This window comes from Rhinolophus sinicus, chromosome 7, assembly GCF_057876585.1.
Source record: "Rhinolophus sinicus isolate RSI-liver-muscle chromosome 7, RSI-T2T, whole genome shotgun sequence".
NCBI classification, from domain to species: Eukaryota; Metazoa; Chordata; class Mammalia; order Chiroptera; family Rhinolophidae; genus Rhinolophus; species Rhinolophus sinicus.
Genome location: NC_142507.1, coordinates 50,274,646 through 50,296,990, shown reverse-complemented (window position 1 = coordinate 50,296,990; position 22,345 = coordinate 50,274,646). Strand labels below are relative to the sequence as shown.

The 22,345-nt window shown below is 40.6% G+C and overlaps 1 protein-coding gene across 18 annotated transcripts in view; it reads right to left on the bottom strand.

The window, feature by feature from the left end:
• PDE4DIP (phosphodiesterase 4D interacting protein) overlaps positions 1-15,478 on the bottom strand; it is a 176,305-nt gene extending 160,827 nt beyond the window's left edge. For 12 of the 18 annotated variants that reach the window (XM_019714216.3, XM_074318440.2, XM_019714228.3 and 9 more), the window contains exon 1: positions 14,905-15,316. In XM_019714216.3, the coding sequence (XP_019569775.3) occupies positions 14,905-15,143 (239 nt within the window). In that variant the 5' untranslated portion in view covers positions 15,144-15,316. Of the gene's footprint in view, positions 1-14,904; positions 15,317-15,422 lie in introns of those variants that run through there. The other 6 variants (XM_074318437.2, XM_074318458.2, XM_074318452.2 and 3 more) reach the window with 4 other exon arrangements.
• Between the last annotated feature and the right edge of the window lie 6,867 nt (positions 15,479-22,345).

Here is a 22,345-nt window from a genome sequence, read left to right as displayed (position 1 = left end):
CAAATTTGGTATCTGTACGTGGAGTGTTGCTATAACAAAACCCTAAAACAACTTTGCGACCCAGATGCAGCAGAAAGTGGAAAGGCCTCAAGAGTGTGTATAGAAGCTGGAAGGACATGAGGAAACTGCTGGAAAGCCTGTGAAGAAATAGTATTGGGGGCTGAAAAGAAAACGACCTGTGTTCTGTAGCGGCAGAAATTTGGCAAAACCATTACCCGTTGGAATGTGGAAAATAAAAACCGTACCTAATGAATGGATAAATGTGGCAATGGAAATTTTTAGGCAGAATTTCAAAAGTACTGACCAGTTTCTTTAACCACATGTAAGAAGGTATGAATAAATTAAAAAAAGAAAAAAGGTGGGCTGAAAAAAAGAGAACCATTCAGTTTTTAATCAGAATTTAGAGGAAATATATGCAGGACTTGCTAGGTTCAAAAATCAAACTGCTTCTCACCCCCAGTCTCTCCAGACAGCAAAAGCTTTCAAAATAAGTACAGTTGACCCTTGAACAACACAAGTTTGAACTGCATGGGTCCGCATATACATGGATTTTCTTCTCATCTTGTAAACAGACGACATAAACTTATGGTGTTGATAGAGCACAGTGCTTTAGATGTATTTTCTCTCCCTTATAATTTTCTTAATAAGTTTCTTTTCTCCAGCTTACTTTAGTAGAAGGATACAGTATATAATATATATAACATACAAAATATGTATTAATTAACTGTCTATATTATCAGTAAGGCTTCCGGTCAACAGTAGGCTATTAGTAAAGTTTTGAGGGAGTCAAATGTTATACGCAGATTTTCCACAGCACGGGGATCAGCGTCCCTAACTCCTGAGTCGTTCAAGGGTTAACAGTAGTTTCAGGGCAAAAATCAAATCTAAGATGTGACTGTTAGACACATGGTTTAAGAACTCAAGAAAATTTGAAGTGGTGCCTCATCTATCATTTCAGTTACATGAAAAGGCTTTTGTCTGGAGGAGTTGATGATTATAAATTAATACAAAAGATGCCCTCAAAGTTTTTAAGCAAATCGTACCAGCACGAACTGAAAGGGATCACACAGCACAGAAGGAAAAGATGCCTTTAGACCCTCAACTTGCTACTGAGAGGACGTAGGCTGAGAAAGTTACCGATGGCAAACAAGGACCATTGCTCATGGAAAAAGAATGACTCAAAGAATGGGACCAAGAGCCCAGAGGGCCGACCAAGGGGTCCTCAGATAGAGATGTCCCCAGATCAAGAGGCACCATACTTAAGGAGCTGCACCTCAGGACCCAAATTCATCTGAAGTTGATTCAGATGAGATTCAGGACTCCTGGGCTGATGCACTAAATGTTATGAAACTTCTTGGGGTTTGGAAGGGAGTAATGCCCGTGGGAATGTTTCTGGCCAAAAAGTGGAGGAATGTGGTAGATTAGAGATGGTTGAAAACTCTTGGCTGCTTCTCCCATTGAGAGCTGGGGTTCAATTCTCCACCCCTTGAATCTGAGCTGGTCTCAGTGACTTGCTTGACCAATAGAAGGAGGTGCTAGGCGATAATTCTGTGGTTGGGTCATAAGAAGCCTTGCAGCTTCTACCTGGGCCTCTTGATATACTGAGCTGCCATGAGAGAAGTTTGACTGCCTTGCTGGAGAGGCCCTGAGAGCGCGTGTGAAATGTCATCCAGCAGTCTGCGTGAAGACGTCAGGCATCACTCACGTTCTGTGCCTGATCTGAGTGAAGTTGTTCTGGGGCCTCCAGAACAGCCTTCGGCGAGATACCACTGAGTGACCCAGTCTACACCACATGAAACAGACAAATTGCTCAGCTGAGACCTGTCCAAATTCCTCACCCACAAAATCATAAAATGTAATACAATGATTTTTAAGCCACTAAGTTGTGAAGAGAATCTTTATGCAGAAGTAGATAGCTGGAACAATGCATTCAAAGATACACAATAATTCTGATGCATTATCTTATTCATTCATTCATTCATTCAAAAAATGATGCCTGAGGACCATTATGTGTCAGGTACTACGCTATATAGGAGGGACATAGCAGTAAAACAAACAAACAAAAAGCAGCAAAGACCCTGTTTTCACGGAGTGTACAGTCTCCTGGTAGAGACAGACAATAAGTAAATCATTACAACAGGCCAGATGGTGACGAGTGCAATGAGGAGACACCAAGAAGTGTCACGAGAGCATCCCAGCGAGGCAATCCTCTTGTACAGATGAGGAAACAGGGTCTCAGAGAGGCTGACGGACAGGCCAGCAAGACAAGCCGGTTCCCAGGAATAATAACGCGGGAGCTTCACGTAGTGAAAAACTGTCCAATAGATCTCAGAAATTCAAGTCTGTGACCTGTGTTATTAGGCCGACCAAGGAGGAGGCAGACCTGAGACTCGGAAGGATGTGCCTGTTACCCAGGCCACGCAAGTACCTAGAAAGCAAAGGTCGTTTGTCCGAATATGAATTCAAGGCCCCACCCTTCAGTCACGGGAGGGGGCAGGGGCTGGGGCACGCGTGACTCTGAGGGCTATACATAGGGGAAGTGGCAGCTGTGCCTCTGAGCAATAAATCCGAAGCGGGAGCAGTTTATGAGACTGGGAAACAACCCTCGGGATACGTAGAAATATTTGTGTGGGGAAAGGGGATTTTGTAAAAAGACTACATTTCCTAAACGAACAGGGAGGAGGTCAGAGGTAGCTAAGGCTCGTGGGACTTAATTTATTCCCACAAGCTGATAAAACTCAGGGGCAATTTGGTTACCTTAGTTCATTCAATTCAACATTAGTTCAACTAACACAGAGCCTATGCTAGGCACTGCGTTACATGATTAAAAGCCAGTGTGGAAAGTCAGGCAGGCATTCATCAAACCCTACTACGCATCACACTCTCAGTGCTACAACAAAGGTACAAAGAGGAACATAAAAGAGAGAGTGATTCATTAAATTTGAAGGTTTCATAAAGAAGGTATCATCTGAAAAATGTTAGTAATACAAAATTTTATCAGACATTAGGGAAAAGACAGTGCTTTTGTTTAAAAAATTTGAATTGTCACTGGTGGAAGGAGAAATGCCCCCAGTCTCTTCGGAGTGACTTCCCAGGGTCCCATTCATCTGGAAGGGCCGTGCAGCACAGCTGACGTCTCTGCCGGGCGTTACAACAGAGTGGGTACGATTACTAGCTGTAGAGTTAGGGAGACTTACAAACCACCCCCTTCTCAATGGCCAGCCCTGTGATTTCTGAGGTTATGTAACCTCTGTGCTTTAGCTTCCTTAACTGTAAAATAAGGTTCATGATAATAACCACCTAATAGGGCAGTTGTGAGAACAAAATGAGATAATATATGAAAAGTGTTTAATTTATTGCCTAGCACATGTTAAGGATTTAATAAATCATGGCTGTTTTTTTTATTGATATTTACATACCAGGAAGGATTCCACCCCTGTATAGAAGACATGAATTTTAATTTCAGTTTTGCTTCTAACTGATCTCTAGGGCTGGGCCCGTGACCCTGATTTTCCATTTCTCAGGTCCCTGATTTACCACAGGACACCAAGGCACGAGCAAGGAAGCTGAATAAACTGGTTCCCTCACTTCCTGGCTGGAGTTCTAGTGACAAAAAGAGTAGCTATTTCCTCTAGCTTGTAGTACTCCCTTTATCTCCCAACCTCCCCATCTTGAAGAGAGAGAGAGAGAGAGTGTGTGTGTGTGTGTGTGTGTGTGTGTGTGTGTGTGTGTGTGTGTTTATTCAGACCTACCTCCTTCCCTGGCTAACCTTATCTGTCAGCTATAACAAAAACCTCAAGAAATGTATGACCAAGCCTTCAGACAGCTGGTGATAATTTACTCATACAACCCCCCTCCTCCTTTCAACGCCCACTACGTACGTGTATCTGATGATCATGCAAAAAATGTGGTACGTACATTTCTAGGAAGGGGGTTAGAACAGTGAAGAAAGGCTTGTGTCAATTACCTGGACGATTCTCCTTGCTTTGAACACGGATATTGGGCCTTAACAATGGAAGGGACTGCTGTGCGGGTCAATAAATACATTTCTGGAGCCAGAAATAATACTGGGATAAATTCATAAACAGCTTTCAAGGCATTCATGACAATTGCACCATCACTAAAACCTGAGACGTTCGTTGTCCAGGACGGGACAAGCAGTTCCACGCCAAGGCCAAGGGCCACGTATCAGGCAATCTAGGCAGCTTCAAAAACCCTTAGAAATGACAACTAAGTGCAGTGCATGAGCCCAGTTTAGGGCTCAGATTGGATTCGGAATTAGAAAACATATCACTAAGGACCAGACAGCTATACAGCTATGGTCCTTGCCTTTGTTTCTTGTATCATGTTATCTACTAGCTAGTTCCCCGATCTATCAAGATGGATTTCTCTGGATTTAAAATTCTGGCAGACACTGAGAAATCCTGACGCTCTGTCTCTACAGATTGGACCTTAAGGAGATGTGTGTGTGTGTGTGTGTGTGTGTGTGTGTGTGTGTGTGTGTAACATAAATCAGTTTTTAAAACTTTCAATTTTCACAAAAATTTAAAAAATTTCAACACATAGATAAGTTGCAAAAATAATACAATGAAGTCCTGTAAATCCTTCACTTGATTCACCAATCATTCACGTTTCGTCATTTTTCTCTTTCCCCACCCTACCCCACACACAATTACTGCTAAACCATTTAAAAGTAAGATGCAGACTATTCACCCTTACATATTTCAGTGTGTATCTCCTAAGAATAATTCAAATCATTAATTACTGTGATTATGTAAAAGAATATATCACCTCTCCCTGTCAGCTTTTGTCACTATTAAGCAGAATCTGAAGCGTTTGCATTGAATTACTTACCTACTGCATTGAATCAGCAGCTAACCCTGGGAGATTTTTGGCTCAAATCTGACAGCCAAGCCAGCTCATCAAGATAATCACTCCCAGAACAAAGGCGAAACATACAACAAAGACACATTTCCTCTTTTACACTTAGAACTACTGGAAGTCAATTTCTTGGCAGTTTCAAACAGCTGTGTGTCCTTTCTTCCATCTGGCAAGGGTTCAGAAATATTGAGACACAGCCTCAGAAAGCCTCACACAATCAAGGAAAAATTTGAATGAGAAAAATTCCACATTTGTGTATTCACTTTTGTTTCAATTTTCATCTTAGCATAAAGGAAGCCAAGATACTGAGCTGTGGAGTTCAAGGTCAAACACCTGGCATTCCTAGACAAAAAAAAAAAGAGGATACCTCCACGGTCTTTTATCCTTGCAAAGTTCAAGTTAGTACAGGGGCTGTCAGACATAACCCCATTCTACAGCACATCAGTTCAGTCAAAGAACAAACAAACCCAACGTTAACCACTATGATTCAACTAAAATAATATTTAAATTAGACAAACGTATCCCACTTTTTCGGCTGGGTCTGTGATAGCACAACAGGCCCAGAAATACTGGCTGATATTAAATCAGAGGTTGTGAGATACAGAAAAGGATGATTGCCTCCTCTATTTCTTGGCTTTTGGTGGATTCTCAGGAGGAAGAAGAAGGGGGAAAAAACAAGGCCAGAAGGTCAAGGCCAGAAGGTCCTGGTGCTGAGGGACTGGTTCAACTGGTTCAAGCTTTTAATTCAGCTGTGAAGGTGTTCAGGGCTGGACCTAGTGTGAAAGGGCAGCGCTCGCCTACGGTGCAAAAGGTAAGGGATGCCAAAAACTCAGTACGCAAGATAAATGATATTTTAACGCAATAGGTGACTAACCAAAGATTAATGCAAAGATCCATGATGAACCAAGTATCCAAATTTTAAATACGAGCAGGATCTGCCTCTGCGTTTGCCCGATGCCGGGAGTGGCTGCCTTACTTGCGGCACTCTGGTCGGGGCCCTGGTTACTCGCCCCAGAGGGTGTGATAAGAGCCAAACCTTTAGATGCATCTACACTGGTATTCTCAAGAGCTACATTCTGTTGACCTTGTTGGCAGCATCTCTCTGTGCATTATGAACTTTCAATGTCGGGTGGCACCTTTAAGGCAACACAAGGCAAAACTGAGTGTGCAAGCCAAGGCTAGCTCTTCCAACCTCCTTCCCAAGTAGTTTCAAGGCTCAAGGGCAGGTTCTGTGATGTATAGAGCACCAGGAGGTGGCAGAACAGATGGGAAGAGGAGATGGTGGGAGAGGGGAAAAAGGAACAGGTCACCTCCTGAGTTGCTGCTAATGAAACTCAAACCCAAGGAGCCTGTCATTTTAAGAAACCCTGAGGAGCCCCAACTCTCTCAAAAACCAAATCTGCCTCACCTTCAGTCTTCCTGTCGCATGGGCTGGAAAGTCAGAGTAGCCGCGCTACATCTTCTATGCAGCCTCTAGTGAACTCAAGCTGCTTAAGAAACTTTATCAGACTGGAGTCTCACCTTTGACAAGAGCTGACCCTCCACAAGGACCAAACCTGCACACCATCTACAGATGCCCCCTGCTGGCAGGACCTATCCTACAGCGATGCCCCACCGGGTATCTCCTCTGGCCCTGCCATGGGACATGAACACTACAGGTAATCAGTTACCAACACCACGCGCTATGGTTTTATCCACTTGCTTCACAATTTCGGTTACCTACCAGGCCACCTGTACGCAGCAGGCATTTGTGTTTTCCTTCAGATGGCCTGCCCGGTCCCTGGTGGTGGGGCAACCACAGCCTGCCTTCTGCCTCCTCTACCTACATCTGCCTCCCAGGGCCATACTGCCTCCCTAGTCTTGGGTCGCTTGAGCCATTGATTTTCAACCTAACCTCTGGGCGGGACAGTGGAGGCACAGCTCTGAACCCACCTAGAGAGCTAACCATTTGCCAGGTTCTTGACAGTCCCTTCATGGGTTTTCTTTGATTAAAGCGTAACTCAGGGTCCAGTCCAATCGAAGGCAGGGCCCTCATTCCTCATCTCAGTTTCTGCAGCTTTGGATTGTGGGAAGGGTCCCTCTTCTGGTCCATCTTGACATCCAACTTCTGCCTGTGAGACCAGAACAGACCAGGTGGGAACTGTCCTGGGAGGACGGAGAAAGGGAAGTCCCGAGGGCCGGCTGAGACAGGAGAGAAGCTAAAGGATGTGAAAGTCTTTTAAGGTCTCACTGAAACGTGAAAAAGAAAAACATGGTGTAGACACTGAAGAGCTGAAGTTGATGGCTGAGAAAAACTAGCCCGTGTCAAACTAGAAGAGTAAAAAGAAGGTACACTCCTCCTTGCTTTTTGTGCTTGACTTGTACTAGCCTTGCTCCAGAAGGAAGGAAGGAAAGCAGTAAGTCCCATTGTTCATCTGATTTCCAGGAGTACACGTAATGGATGCAGACTGTGGTCAGCAGTCGCGAAGATGGCCCCCAATGATCCCTGGCAATCACTCTCTTGGTATTGGAAAGAGATTTCTTATAATGGATTGGCTGATGCAATTATGCAGGACGAGAAATTCCATGGTCTGCTGTATGGAAGTGGGAAACCCAGGAAAGCCGATCGTATAGTTCTGAGGCCCAGTGGGTCCATGGTGTAAGTCCCAGTCCAAGGTCAAAGAGCTAATGTTCCAGCTCAAGCCGTCAGGCAGAGGGAGCAAATTCTCCCCTCCTCCATCTTTTTGTTCTATTTAGGCCCCCAACGTATCGGATGGCGCCCACCCACATTGGGGAGGGCAATCTGCTTTACTCAATCTACTGATTTCAAATGCTACTTTTATCTGGAAACACTCTCACTGACTCACCAAGAAATAATGTTTAGCTAAATATTTGGGCACATTGTGATCCAGTCAGATTGACACATAGAAATAACCATCACAGCCACTAGATTTTGGGGTAATTTGTTATGCAGCAATAGAAAACTGATACACAGACTCCTAAACCTTCCCACAATCCAAGGGGATGCTATAGAGTTAGAGACCCAGCCCTCCCACTCACAAAGAAGCTATTAGTCTCTTTACAGTAAAAAAAGAAAAAGAATTCAGAACACTTATTTAAGGCTGCACAACAGGAAATCTAGATTTATGGTGAAAAATTAAGGGAATGGTAAGCAGTACCGTTGCAAGACCATTCTGTAGGATAACTGCCTAAGCACTCTCTCGCCAAAATATGCTTTTAATTACTACCAAGAACATTTCTTTTCTTTTAGAAAACATGTAAAATCCATGAACACCTTTCCTGTTGAGATTATGATGAAGCTGTACATTTTAGTTGCAATATTTACTAGGTGGGCGCAAAAGTCATTGCGGTTCTGCAATTATTTTTAACCGTTTAAACTGCAATTACTTTTGCACCAATCTAACAGTTGGAGATTCCAAAGTTAGGGTTTATAGAGCAATGAGGCAAAAAGATGTTATAGATTGGGATATGATGGAGACTAAGGGGATGCTAAAATAGGGTATTGTTTCTGTTTGTACACTAAGGTCACTTGATGTGTTAACATTCATTTTACTTGCCCACTTTCTCTGAGCTAGCATTGTGAGGTTAAATGTGGGTGCGCATGAACACACATACAGTGGACGAAAGCCCCCCATTCTGTGAACACATGTGCTCGTCGTTCTGGGCCGTGAGCCCAGCTTGCCTTAAATCTTTGTTAGTTGACGGTGTCCCAGATTTTCCTTTGAAATGTGCAACTCGCTCATTTTTATTAACCTGAATATTGAGCTCTCTGATGGTTTTTTGATAGATTCTTGCTCATGCCCAGGCCCACTTCCTTTTGTTTTAAACAGATCACTCATTCTGAGTTGCCGTATGAAAAGAAAGCAAATCCCCACAAAGTCAGATTTTCGTAACGCAGCTTATAATTTTAAAATAGATGACTTTGCACACTTCATATGCTAATTTGGAGACCAGACCATTTTCGTCAAAGCTCTAGCAAAGGCTTTTTGTTTGCCTTGTTTTTTTAAGGAAAAGCAAATCTAGGGTCACTGAAAGGGGGAAAAAAAACTTTAAGCATGAAATATGGACAAAAATCATTACTCTAATGCACGTCAAACAAACTTTAGCACCTGCCAATTAGACGCCACCTCTACCGCTTCATACCTGTGAGATCTTCTCAAATTATTCAACATTTCCATAAAAGTAGGGATAATAATAGCATCTTGCTCACAGAATTGTGGTGAGAATTAAATGAGCTGATGCTTATTAATTGCCTAGGATATGGCCTGGCATGCAGCAAGTGCTTAATAAAGAATATTAATAACGCAAATTATATATGTAATAATGATCACAGTGGTAACGCAGTTGCCGTGGATGTCAGTGATCAAAATCTAAATTACAGAATTCTGTTTGGAACTCTGGCAAAGCAGACTGAGAGAACAGTAACGGAAGAAGAAGCTGGAGTGTCCTGAGGCAAACATCTCCCTGCCTGCCATCGCCTTCCCACCATGAACACTACCACCATCTGGCTAGTGAATGCAGCCCTCTGTGAAGACACTTTAAATATTATCCAGGGTTTTCTCCATTGCAGGGACCTTCATCCCTTTGTCCCATCACCTCACCACATACTGAGTGGGGATAAAACTTCAACTAGGATTAAGCAAAACACCTCAATCAGAGGTTTCAAATATAGCTTCATACAGAGCCTTCAACAATAGAATTCTCTCTTTCAATTATTGTCTGTGCTGGTTGTATTTTCAGCGCCTGCCAGGTAGCGAGTTATCTGCCAGCAGCTCCAGGCTTCCACTTTCCCTCGGGTTCACGTCCATTAGCAGAAAAGCTGCCTCCTTCAGGAGGCTTCTGAAAAATCCTCTTTGGACTAACTTTAGTCAAGGGCCCATCTCTGCACTCATTCCTGAGGTTATGGGGGAGGGGGAGGGGGCAAGGACTTACTCTTTTTTTAAAAAAAGGAATGGATGTTTAATTTTGTATCTATTAAGATGTCTATATCGTTTTTCTTTTTTACTCCGCTAATTGGTGAATTACACTTATTGATGTAAGAATGTTAAAATTGATTTTGTTATGGGATAAATCCCACTTAGTCATGATAAACTATCCTTTCTATGTTGTTGGATTAGATCTGCTAAAATTTTGTTAATAATTTTTGTATCTATGTTCAGGAGGGGTAGTGGTGTACAGTTTTCACTTGTAAAATTAATCATCCATTGCTAATGGAAAACTCTCAGAAAATTATGAGTAAAAGGGAGCTCCCTCAACGTGACACAAAAGGCACCTATGAAAAACCTACAGGTAATACCTGAATGCCTTCCTCCTAAAATCAGGAACAAGACATAGATGTTTGCTCTCACTATTTCAATTCAACTTTGTATTATACATGCTAGCTAGTGCAATAAGTCAAAATAAATGATATAGAGATTGGAAAGAAAGTAAATTATATTTCTCTCTCTCTCTTCTCTCTCTCTCTTTCTCTGTAGATGACATAATCATCATGTAGGATATTCTATGGAATCTACAAAATGACTACTAAAACTAAATAGTGAATCTAGCAAAGCTACAGGATATAGGATCAATATACAAAAATCAGCATAAACTAGCAATGAACAACCAGAAACTGAAATTTTAAAGACATTATCATTTATAATAGAATTAAAAATATACAGAATTGAGGGGTATATCACAGAAATGTAAATCCTGTACACTAAAAACATGGAACACTAATTGGAGAAATTAAAGTTGAGCTAAATGAGGGTTTCTCAGCCTCAACACTATTGATGTGTCGGGTTGGATAATTCTTCATTGTCAGTACTATTCTGTGAACAGCACGACGTTTACCAGTATTTCTGACCTCTGTCTACCCAATGACATTATCACCCTTGCCGTGAGTTATGATAATCAACAATGTGTCCAGATGTCCTTTGTGAAACACAATTGTGCCCAGCTGAGAACCGCTGATCTAAATAAATGGACAGATATACCATGCTTATGGATCAGAAGACTCAATATTGTTAAAATGTTGATTCTCTCCAAATTAATCTATAGACTCCCATTCAAATCCCCAGCAGGCTTTTCGTCTACATTGAGAATTGGGTTCCAAAATATATATGGGAATGCAAAGGACCTAGAATAGCCCAAACAATTTTGAATAAGAAAAACAAAGTTAGAGGACTTACACTGCATGATATCAAGACTTATAAAGCTACATTAATCAAGACAGTAGAGTATTGGTCTAAACAAATATATTAATGGAACAGAATAGAATATTCATATACAGATATATGGTCAAATGATTTTGATAAAAGTGTCAAGGCAATTAATGCAGAAATGATAGATTTCTCAACAAATATTGCTGGATCAATTGGATAGCTCCATGTAAAAAGTAAACCTTAATCAATACTCTGCACTTTACACAAAAGTTAACTCAAAATGGATCATAGACCAAAATGTAAAACATAAAACTTCTAGAAGAAAACATAAGAGAATACTTTTGTGGCCTTGGGTTAAGCAATGGTTCCTTAGATATTATATTAAAGTAAAATCCAGAAAAGAAAAATCTGATAGTCTGGACTTCAGCAAAATTTAAAAACTCCTGGTCTTCAAAAGACACTGTTACTAAAATGAAAAGACAAGCTATAGAGTAAGAGAAAATATTTGCCAAGTACATATATAAAAAAACCTTGTATTTGGAATATATAAAGAACTCCTAAATTTAACAATAAAAAAGCAAACAACTCAATGAAAAAAAATGGGCCAAAGATTTCAACAGACACTTCACCAAAAATATACAGATAGTAATTAAGCACATGAAAAGACATTCAACATCAGTAGGCAATAGGGAAATGCAAATCAAAACCATAAGAAACGATTTCACAACCACAAGAATGGCTATAATGAAAAAGACAGTAACAAACATTGGCAAGAATGTGGAGAAATGGGAAACTTCATCCATTGCTAGTGGGAATGAAAAAGGGACAATCCCTTTGACAAAGAGTTTGGCAATTTCTTAAGAAGTTAAACATATGCCTACTGTTCTATGCCTCGAAATTAACCCAAGAGAAATGAAAGCACCTGTACACACAAAGCTTTGTTCAAGAATGTTCACAGCAGCTTTATTTGTAATAGCCCCCCATCAAAAACAAACAAACAAAAAAACTGGAAACAACCCAACAGCTGGTGAATTAATAAACAAATGTGGCACATCCATACAATGGAATACTATTCAGCAATGAAGGAAAATGAATTATTAATACCCATAACAGCATAACTAAATCTCAAGATAACTAGACTGAGTGAAAGAAGACAGGAAAAACAAAGAGTAGGTACTGTAATGATCCCATTTATATAAAATTCTAGAAAATGCAAACTAACATCTAGTGACAGACACATCAGTGGTTCATATTGCCAGCTTGTAGGGGCGATAACAAGGTCCCCCAATCCCACTGTTCTACCCCCATCATGAATTTTGCCTAAGGAAAGTAAGCTTGACATCTGGAATTTAAACTTGACAATGCAGACAAACTGGTTCACAGATGTTCAGACACTTGAAACAGACGCAAGGATTCCTATTACCTGGTTGAATATGTTAGCACGTCAGAGATAGCAAAAGGAATGTGTACATGAGAAGAGAGGTTGGTTATTAATGACACCATCCGGGGAAGAAAGAATGCATTCATAGCCCTTGATACTCTGTTTGAAGCTATTAAAAACATTTTAAATGTAGAATTCACTGATTAATTTCTCTTGTTCTATTTGGCTCCCAAATGGGGCAAGTACGCCAAGAGACCTCACTGAAATAACAAAGAGGGTCTAGTTAGAATCCTCATTACAAACTAATAATTTGCCATGCTAGACTTTTATAGTAGTCTTGCAGATTTGTTTAATATTGGCCTGAGAAATAGACTCAACAGCTAAAGACCAGATTCTGACATATTTTCCAAGATAATGCCACTTGTGCGGCCTTTTGGGACAGTCAGCTTTCCCCGGACAGATCCTTTTATTTATTTTTTTATGTTCACAGTTCATCTTTCTGTTATAGTACTTACTCCCTACTATAGTTAGATGAGCAAAGTTTAGAACTCTAAGATTCTGAGTTACCTGACGGTAGTTTTGCTTCCAGCTTTGTGTACTGGCCTCCACCATGGTTGCTCAATAAATAACACTGAATGAAATCGAATCTTGATAACGTGCTGCTTTCTTCCATTTTTCACTTGCTTGTGAGTTAGAAAACTAGATACCAAAACACACCCAAGTACAAGCCTCTAATACCGATAAACCTCTACTACTATAGCTGCGACAGATATGTTTTTAAAAGTATGCCACACATTTCCTGGAGAATTTTCAAATGAGGATCAAAGTAGCACCGACCTTGGTGAAGTTCCTGACACAGTTTCATTTGGGAATTCCTGAAATGTCTAAAAGCATTTCAAGGTTCGTCATTACATCACTAAGATGAATGCAAAGGTTTGTCAGATGAGTAACTGTTACGGAAAAAATGAAAGGGTGCTACGTATTTTTAGAAATAAACTACAATTTAGAGTACTGGATTCTAACCCTACCCACTTTTTGTTACCAAAGACAGTAAGAAAAATCACATTTTTATGACAAGGAGTTATGATCTATTTAAAATTTGGCAATAATAATGCTTCTTTTGATAAAAAGTTTACCCCAATGTATATAAAGTAATTAGGAAGACTTTAAATTATAAATATACATCAAGCTAAATCATTTTGTTTCAGGCTTTTAAAAAAAATTCCCAAGTAGTCTGTGAAAAATATTCAACACCCATAGATAATACATGTTGAAAAACAAGTAACTATGTTTGGGCTAAAATTCTACTTTATAAAAAAAAAAAAAAATCAAATAATGACTACTTCTTGCTTTATTCCTTCTTACAAGCAGTAATTGATTATGGGTTTCTTAATAGAAATGTGACTCCTTTAAATGTTGTTGAGGGAATATCTGACTCAGTTTTCTCAAATTAACAGTGGATAGTGTGTGGAATAAATACAATTAACTGTCTGTGAATAAACTAAGTTGCCTAGTTCACAAATGATGCATAGTCTCTAACACAGAATACAGAGCCCACTAATATTTAGACCCGCAATTAATTCTCCAAAGATGCAAATCCTGATTTTATGCATAGGAAACCGGCCTAGAGAAATGAAGTATCGCTTCTCAGATCCCAATTAGTTCATGGCAGCTTAGAGACTGAAATCACTGTCTCCTTGTCGTTGGATTGAGGAGAGCTGGCCTCCCATAGAAGAATAAGCCAAAGATGCTATGACAAGGAAATGTTTATTTCAAAAAATGCAGCAGCACAATCTGTCTCTTCTCCAAAAAAAAAATTAAAAATCGTGTACGGCAGATTTTCATCCTGCAGCTGCTACAGGAAGAAAATTGGGGGCCAACGTGTCTGGTCTTCCAAGCCAGAGCCACGGAAGGGTCTGTGCTGTGCGGCCTCCCCCCCCCCCCCCCCAGTAGGTAGGGCTCCAGCTCTGCAGGGGGAGAGGTGGCCTAGGAAAAAAGGACCATCACCAACCTACACCCTGCTGTCTGTATCTAATTTAAAAAAACAAAAGAGAAAAAGAAAAGAGGGTGTAAGCGGAGATACGCTTCCTGATCCTTCGTCTTCTTTTACTATTACTGACGCTTCTATCCTGGCATCGCCTCCTGAATCCTGTGCTCGTTCCTCTCTCCTTTGACAACCCAGCAGGCATGGCCTTCAACCTCGTTTCCGCCAACAAAGCGAGTGTCTATACATGAAGCAAACACCCTGGGAGAGAGCCTGGGTTTCCCCAGCTTTAGTCTGGTACAATCTGGCGCCACACCTTTACTTCTAGGCGACTCCCCACTGTCGCTCCCCCTCCATCATCCCCCTCCCCACATCCCTGTGCCTTCCAACCTTCTCCAACCTAATGTCACTGCGCACCAAGCTCTCCCAGGCGCCCGGGTCTGCAGCCCCAGGAGCGGTTCTCCTGCCCGGCGCGCAGTGCCATCTGCAGCCCCGGGACCCCGCGGTGCTCTCACCTCATCCAGGGTGCAGCCGCCGCGGCTGCCTCTTCCTCCTCGGCCGCCGCTGCCCAGGTCCCGGCCGGCTCCGGAGGCCGTCTTTCCGGGCCGGGAGCCCGCCGCGAGGACTGGGGGGCTCGCGCCGCGTCTCCGGACCAGTGAGGCGCGTGGTGCGCCCGGCAGGACGCGCGGAAGGGGCAGCTGCAGTCGCAGCGGCGGCGGCGGCGGCAGGAGGACCCGCTATCGGTCCTCTTCATGGATTCCCCGGGCCTGGCCACCCCAGTCCTAGCTGCCGTCCCTGCTTGGTCTTCCCGCACCGCCAGGGCGCATCCTCCGGACGAGGACAGCCACCCACTCCCGCTGCCACTGTGGCGGCGGAGACCGGGAAGGACGCGGCCTCCTGCGCGCGGCCTCTGCCACCTGCTCCGCCCAGATTGCCGGGTCCCTGTCCCACTGACACCCACGCTGCCTCCGCACCCACGTCCCGTTCGCCCTCCACCCACTGCCACAACGTGGAGACCTTTCCGTTCCCAGACCTCATTCTTTTCTTCGTCCTGTCTGCTCCGTTGCCACCGGCCTCCATTTCCAACCTCAAACGGTTTTTCCTTGTCTCACATCCTCTCTCCATATTTTCCCGGTTCTTGTCCTTCTCCTCCCTTCAAACCGGTCATCCTCTTATTTTCTCCCGAGAATCACTTCTCCAGGTTGTTGGCCAGCGCCCTTTCTCCCTCATTCCCTCTTTAAAAATCTACATCTCCTTTCAATTTTCCCTTTATTGTAAAAAGCTTTCTCCTAAACAACCTGTTTTCCTTTCAGTTGAGACATCTGATTGCCATTTTTCATGAAGAAGTCATACATAGGAAAGTACATATAGCTTGGTATCCACCATTAAGTCAAGGGAATGTTTTCATGGTTAAAAAAAGTTCATCAGTCAAATAGATCCTCCAATAAATGTTCTGAAAACCCTTTTCTTATATTACACAATGTCCTCTGGGTAATATACCCTTTCCCCAAAAATATGACCTAGCCGGACCATCAGATTTAATGCGTCTTTTGGAGCAAAAATCAACATAAGACCTGGTATTATATTATATTAGACCCAGTCTTATATAAATTAAGACCAGGTCTTATATTAATTTATAAATTAATTTATATTAATTATAAAATAAAACAGGGTCTTATATTAATTTTTGCTCCAAAAGATGCATCAGAGCTGATGGTCCGGCTAGGTCTTATTTTCAGGGAAACACGTAGAAGATGGTAGGTCTCCGGCAAAGCAGAATGCTTCTACTCCACTATTTGACATAGCACAAGCCTGCTAGGGAGGTTTACCTTTGTAGTGGATAATATGGATCCCAAGGTTTGCAGGCAACTGTCATTACTGTTGATGTATTTACTCAGTGTGAACAAAGCTGAACTCATCCTCAACTCATTTTTCCTCCCAAATCTGCTGTTCAGTCCTCAGGTTGTTTTTCGTTTGTTTGTTTTTCAACCCCAACACTATCATCTACCCAGCTGCCCAAGCCCCAAGCCTGGGAGTCTTCAGACTCATCCCTCTCACTCATCCACCTCATCCCATCTTTAATTCTACTTCTTTCCTATTTCTTTAAGTGGTCCCTCCCATCATAAGTCCAACTACCTCCAGAAAATGGCACTATCAGGTTATCTCACTCTTTCTTTCAAATCTCCTAACAACTTAATCTATACATTTACCTCTCTTCCCCCGCCCCCAAATCTATCCCATCCCCAGCCTAGAAACATACTCAGGTCTTCTCATCCCTAAAACAAAGTCCTTTCCCCTCTAACCACCATCTCTCTCACTTCCCTTTATAACCAATCTGCTTAAACAAATACACTGGGTTCATTCAGTGTCTATGCTTCCTGACTTCCATTCATTCTTTAACACCTAATTCTCTGCAATGGGGCTTCTAATTCTATTAGTTAGCGGAAGCTGCTGTTCTAGAGGACAGGCTTTGGCTCCGCCCACAGATGAGTGACAGATTTTATCTAATACACCAATTAGGAGGCATGAGGTTCCTTAAAGAGAATATGCCATCTTCACTAGCTGAGGCAAATGAACAGCTCAGTGGAATTACTGCAAACCCAAAAGGTAAGACCTGCGAAATCTTCCAGTTCCAGTCAAGATGGAGTAGCATGCATCAGACTAACTCTTGCTCCCTGGGTGGGGGGAGTGGGATAGAATAGGCTATATTTATAAATACATAAATATTGTATGTATGTAAATATAGAAAAAAATATAAAAACAACTCTTTGAAGACATCGAAGAGTAACCAAAGCAGGCAGGACTTGAATCTCCCAACCTTGAGAGAAGAGAAGCACATGAGGTGAGCTCCGTATTCACCCTGGGATTCTTCTCCTGAGGGAACTTCCCAAGTCAGGGGCTAGGGAATAAAGGTCACGTAAAAGGGGACTGGGCTAAAGAGTCAAAGGACAACACTGAGGGCTGCCAAAGTGGCTGATTTGAGGGAGAACTCCCAGAGAGAAGAGAATGGAGAGAAGTAGCTCAATGACCTACGTACAAATGCCCTCAGGTTAGGGGCCAGTTCCGAAGCCCAGCATGCACAAAGCAAGAGGCCAGAAAACAGCAGTGTGGAGGCTAATGAGCTAAGCAGAGATTTCAGCATCCAACATCCCATTGGACTTCAAGCCTTTCCAAGGTAGAGAGACACCCAGGGCTCAACACTGAGTTGAGATCCAAAAAAAGGCCACATCCTTAGAGTAAACACAATACTGAAATAGATCTAACAAAGCTTAAAACCAAGTCTTTCCAGCATCAAAGTGATCTGCCAGCATTCTTTCTGCCTACTAGAACAAAACTTAACTTTTTGGAGGTAGATAATATTTCCCAGAGCCTCTACAATTATTTTTATCCACAATGTCTAGGATCCAATACAAAATTATGAGGCATGCTAAAAATCAAATCCGAATGACTAAACATTAAAAGTTAACAGAAACAGAGCCAGACTGACAGGACTTTAAATAACTATGACTAGTAAGTTTAAGAAAAGAGGAAAAGATGGGCAAAGATGAAGAGATGGACAATTTAGTCCAACATAGAACTGAAATCTATAAAAAACAATCACATGGACATTCTAAACATAAAAATTACAATAACTGGAAATAAGAACCCATTGGGTATATTTAACAGCAGTCTGAATGAGGCAGAAGTCAGGATTAGTGGTGTGGAAGATAGGTCAGTAGACAATTCCAAAATGAAGGATAGAAAAAAGAGAAGAAAAAAAAAAAAGAGCAGTTTGTCTTCTCATTCTCAACAGTGTCTTTTGCAGAACAAAAGTTTTTAATTAAAATTAAATGCAGTTCAATTTTTCAATTCTTTCTTTCATGGCTCATTATCTGTGTTGTAATGGTATCTAAAAAAATCATCACTAAAGCCAAGGCCATCTAGATTTTCCCCATGTTATCTTCTAGGAGTTCTATGGTTTTGTGTTTACATTTAGGCCTATTTTAATTTTTGTGAAAGGTGTTAAGGTCTGTATCTAGATTCATTTTTTTGCATGTGGATGTTCAGTTGTTCCAGCACCATTTGTTGAAAAGACTACACTTTATCCATTGATTTGCCTTTGTTCCTTTGTCAAAAATCAGTTGACTATATTCTGTTGATCTATTTTGGGGCTCTCTATTCTGTTCCATTGATCTATTTGTCTATTCTTTCATCAAGGTCACACTGTCTTGATTACTCAGGTAGTGTCAGGTCTCTAATTTTGTTCTTTTCCTTCAATACTGTGTTGGCTATTCTGGGTTGTTTGCCCCTGCATATAAACTTCAGAATCAGTTTACTGATATCCATAAAATAACTTGCTGACATTTTGATTAGGGTGCATTGAATCTATAGATCAAGTTGGGAAGAAATGACATCTTGACAATATCGAGTCTTCCTACCCATGATCATGGAATATCTCTCCATGTATATAGTTCTTTGATTTTCTTGCATCAGTTTTTTAGTGTATTTCCAGGATTGTACAACCATCACTGCTATCTAATTTCAGAACATTTTACCACCCCAAAAAAGAAGACCATAGCCATCATCAGTCACTAACCATTTGCATCCCTATCATCTGCTCGCCCTCCTCCCAGCCCTTGGCAACCACTAATCTACTTTCTGTCTTTACTGATTTGCTTATTCTGGACATTACCTATAAATGGAATCATACAATATGTAGTCTTTTGTGTCTGGCTTGTTTTTACTTAACATTATGTTTTCAAGGTTCATTTTCTTTGTAGCATGTGCCAGTATTCCATTCATTTTTATTGCTGAAAATATGTCACCTTGTATGAAAATACCACATTTTGTTTATCCATTGATCAGTTGATAGATATTTGGATTGTTTGCATTTTTGGCTATTGTGAGTAATGCTGCTATGAACATTCATGCACACATTTTTGAGAGGACATGTTTTCAATTCTTTTTGGTAGATACCTAGGAGTGGAACTGCTGGGTCATTTGGTAACTCTATGTTTCACATTTTTAGGAACTGACCTACTGTTTTTTAGCTGCATGATTTTATATTCCCACCAGCAGTGCATGAGAGTTCCAGTTCCTCCACATTCTCTCCACTTGTTATTATGTTTCTCTTTTATTATAGTCATCCTAGAGGATATGAAGTGATATTTCATTATGGCTTTGATTTGCATTTCCCTAATGACTAATGATGGGTGAACATCTTTTTGTGTTTGTTAACTATTTATATATATTTTTTGGAGTAACGTCAAATATACTGCCCATTTTTTAACTGGGTTGTTTGTTCTTTTGTTTTTGAGTTTTAAATCTGTGTGTGTGTGTGTGTGTGTGTGTGTGTGTGTTGTATTCAATTTCTTTACCTGATTATGATTCACAAATATTTTCTCCCATTTTGTGGTTTGTCTTTTCATTTTCTTGATTAGGTCCTTTGAGCAAAAAAGTTTTTACTTTTGATGAAGTCCAATTTATGTTTTCTCCATTTTTCTGCTGTGCTTTTGGTGTCATATTTAAGGAACTATTCCTGAGTCCAAGGTCATAAGGATTCATTCCTATATTTTATTCCAAGAGATATGTAGTTTTAGGTCATACATTTAGGTTGATGATCAATTTTGAGACAATTTTTATACATGGTGTGAGGTGGCGGGGGAGGTCCATCTTTTTTTTTTTTTTTTAATTGGGGAATATTGGGGAACAGTGTTTTTCTCCAGGGCCCATCAGCTACAAGTTGTTGTCTTTTAATCTAGTTGTGGAGGGTACAGCTCAGCTCCAAGTCCAGCCGCCATTTTCAGTCTTTAGTTGCAGGGGGTGCAGCCCACCATCCCATGTGGGAATTGAACCGGCAATCTTCTTGTTGAGAGCTTGTGCTCTAACCAACTAAGCCATCTGGCTGCCCCTCCGGAAGCTCAGTGGCAGCTCGTTGTCTTCAATCTAGTTGTGGAGGGTGCAGCCACTGGCCCATGTGGGAATTGAACCGGCAACCCTATTGTTCAGAGCTCACCTTCTAATCAACTGAGCCATCCAGCTGCCCCTCCATCTTTATTTTTGTACATGTGAATATCCAGTTGTACCAACACCATTGGTTGAGATTTTTTTTCCCTCACTGAATTATCTTAGCAACCTTGTTAAAAACCTTGACCAGAGATGTACAGTTTTATTTTGGATTCTCAATTCTATTCCATTGATCTCTCTGTTTATCTTTATTTCAGGATCACACTGTCTTAATTAATGTTGCTTGTTGTAAATTTTGAAATTATGAAGTGTGAGTCCTTCAACTTTGTTATTATTTTTCAAGACTGTTTTCAATATTCTGGGTCCTTTGCATTTCTATGTGAATTCTAGGATGAGTTCGCAATTTCTGCCAAAAAACAAACAAACAAACAAACAAACAAAAGCCAACTGGAATTTTGATAGTGAGTGCAATGAATATGTAGGTCAGTTTAAGGATTACTGTCATCTTAACCTTTTTAAATCTTTAGACCCATTAACATGAGATGTTGTTCCATTTATTTAGGTTTTCTTTAACTTATTTCGACAATGTTTTTTAGTTTTCAGTGTATAAATCTTACACTTCTTTTGATAAAACCACCTAAATATTTCATTTATTTTTATGCTATTGTAAGTGGAACTGTATCCTTAATTTTACTTTTGGATTGTTAATTTCTAATTTATAAAAATACAATTGATTTTTGCATTTTGATCTTGTATCCTACAACTTTGTTGAAATCACTTAGTAATTCTAAATTTTTTGTGGTTCCTTAGAATTTTCTATATAAAAGATGAAGTTATGTGCAAATAAATTTCATGTCACTTGTTCCTTTCCAATTTTAATACTTTTATTTTTTTGTTGCCTAACTATCCTAGCTGGAACTTCAAGTATAATGTTGAGTAGCACTGGACATCTTTGTCTTGTTCCCAAACTAGAGGAAAAGCTTTCAGTCTTTTACTTTTAAGTATGATGTCAGTTGTGGGTTTTTCATAGATACCATTTATCAGGTTAAGAAAGTTCTCTTTCCTAGTGTGTTGTTTTTAACAGGAAAAGATATTAGATTTTCTCAAATGCTTTTTCTGCATTTACTGAGATGACCATGTGAGTTTTGTGCTTTATTCTATTAATATGGTGCATTACGTTTATTGATTTTCATAAGCTAAACTGACCTTGTATTCCTAGGGTAAATCCCACTTGGTCATGATGTATAATTTACCCATGTGTTTTAAAGAAAAGTCTGTGTCCCCACCAACATCTCCTCCCCTAAAACAAAACCTCCAGAAAATTCTATGAGAAAAATTTCAATAGTTACAACATTACAACAGTTACAAAGACCAACTTAAAACACACACACACACACACACCCCTCTGGTCCAATTTGTGTTAAATGGTATTTATATCCAGATTAATCTGGATATAAACTACCTCTTGACCTTTTTCCTTCACTCTTCAAAAAAAGTGGTTTAAAATTATACAAATTTTATAAGAGCTTATGACATCATTCAAATGTCATCCATCATACATAATATGTTTCCCAGAATCTTAAAGTATTTTAGGGGTTCAATTAGGGCTTCTGTCCTATTGGTATTTTCAGGTTTTTTCAGCATTTCCCAACTTTTTTCATAGAGCATATTGAAAAAACTCAAGCAGCAATACAAAATTGCTAAAAACCTAAACTCAATTACAGTATTTAAGCTAAGGTTTTGCCATTTGTGGTGACAAAAATAATGAACACTAACGAAACACACATCCTATCCCCAAAGTAATATAAAAAACTAATAGTTTTACTTTTGTAGCAAGAACTTTCTCATAAACTGGGGTACAACACACAGAATGAGGAGACTAATAAAAAAGGCATTATATCATACAAAAGTTACAAACGTCAAATCCAGCACAAAAAGGATATTGTGATACAACCTCTTCCCAGCTAAAGACTGGCAGAGAGAGAACCGCTGGAAGTCTAGGAGATCACC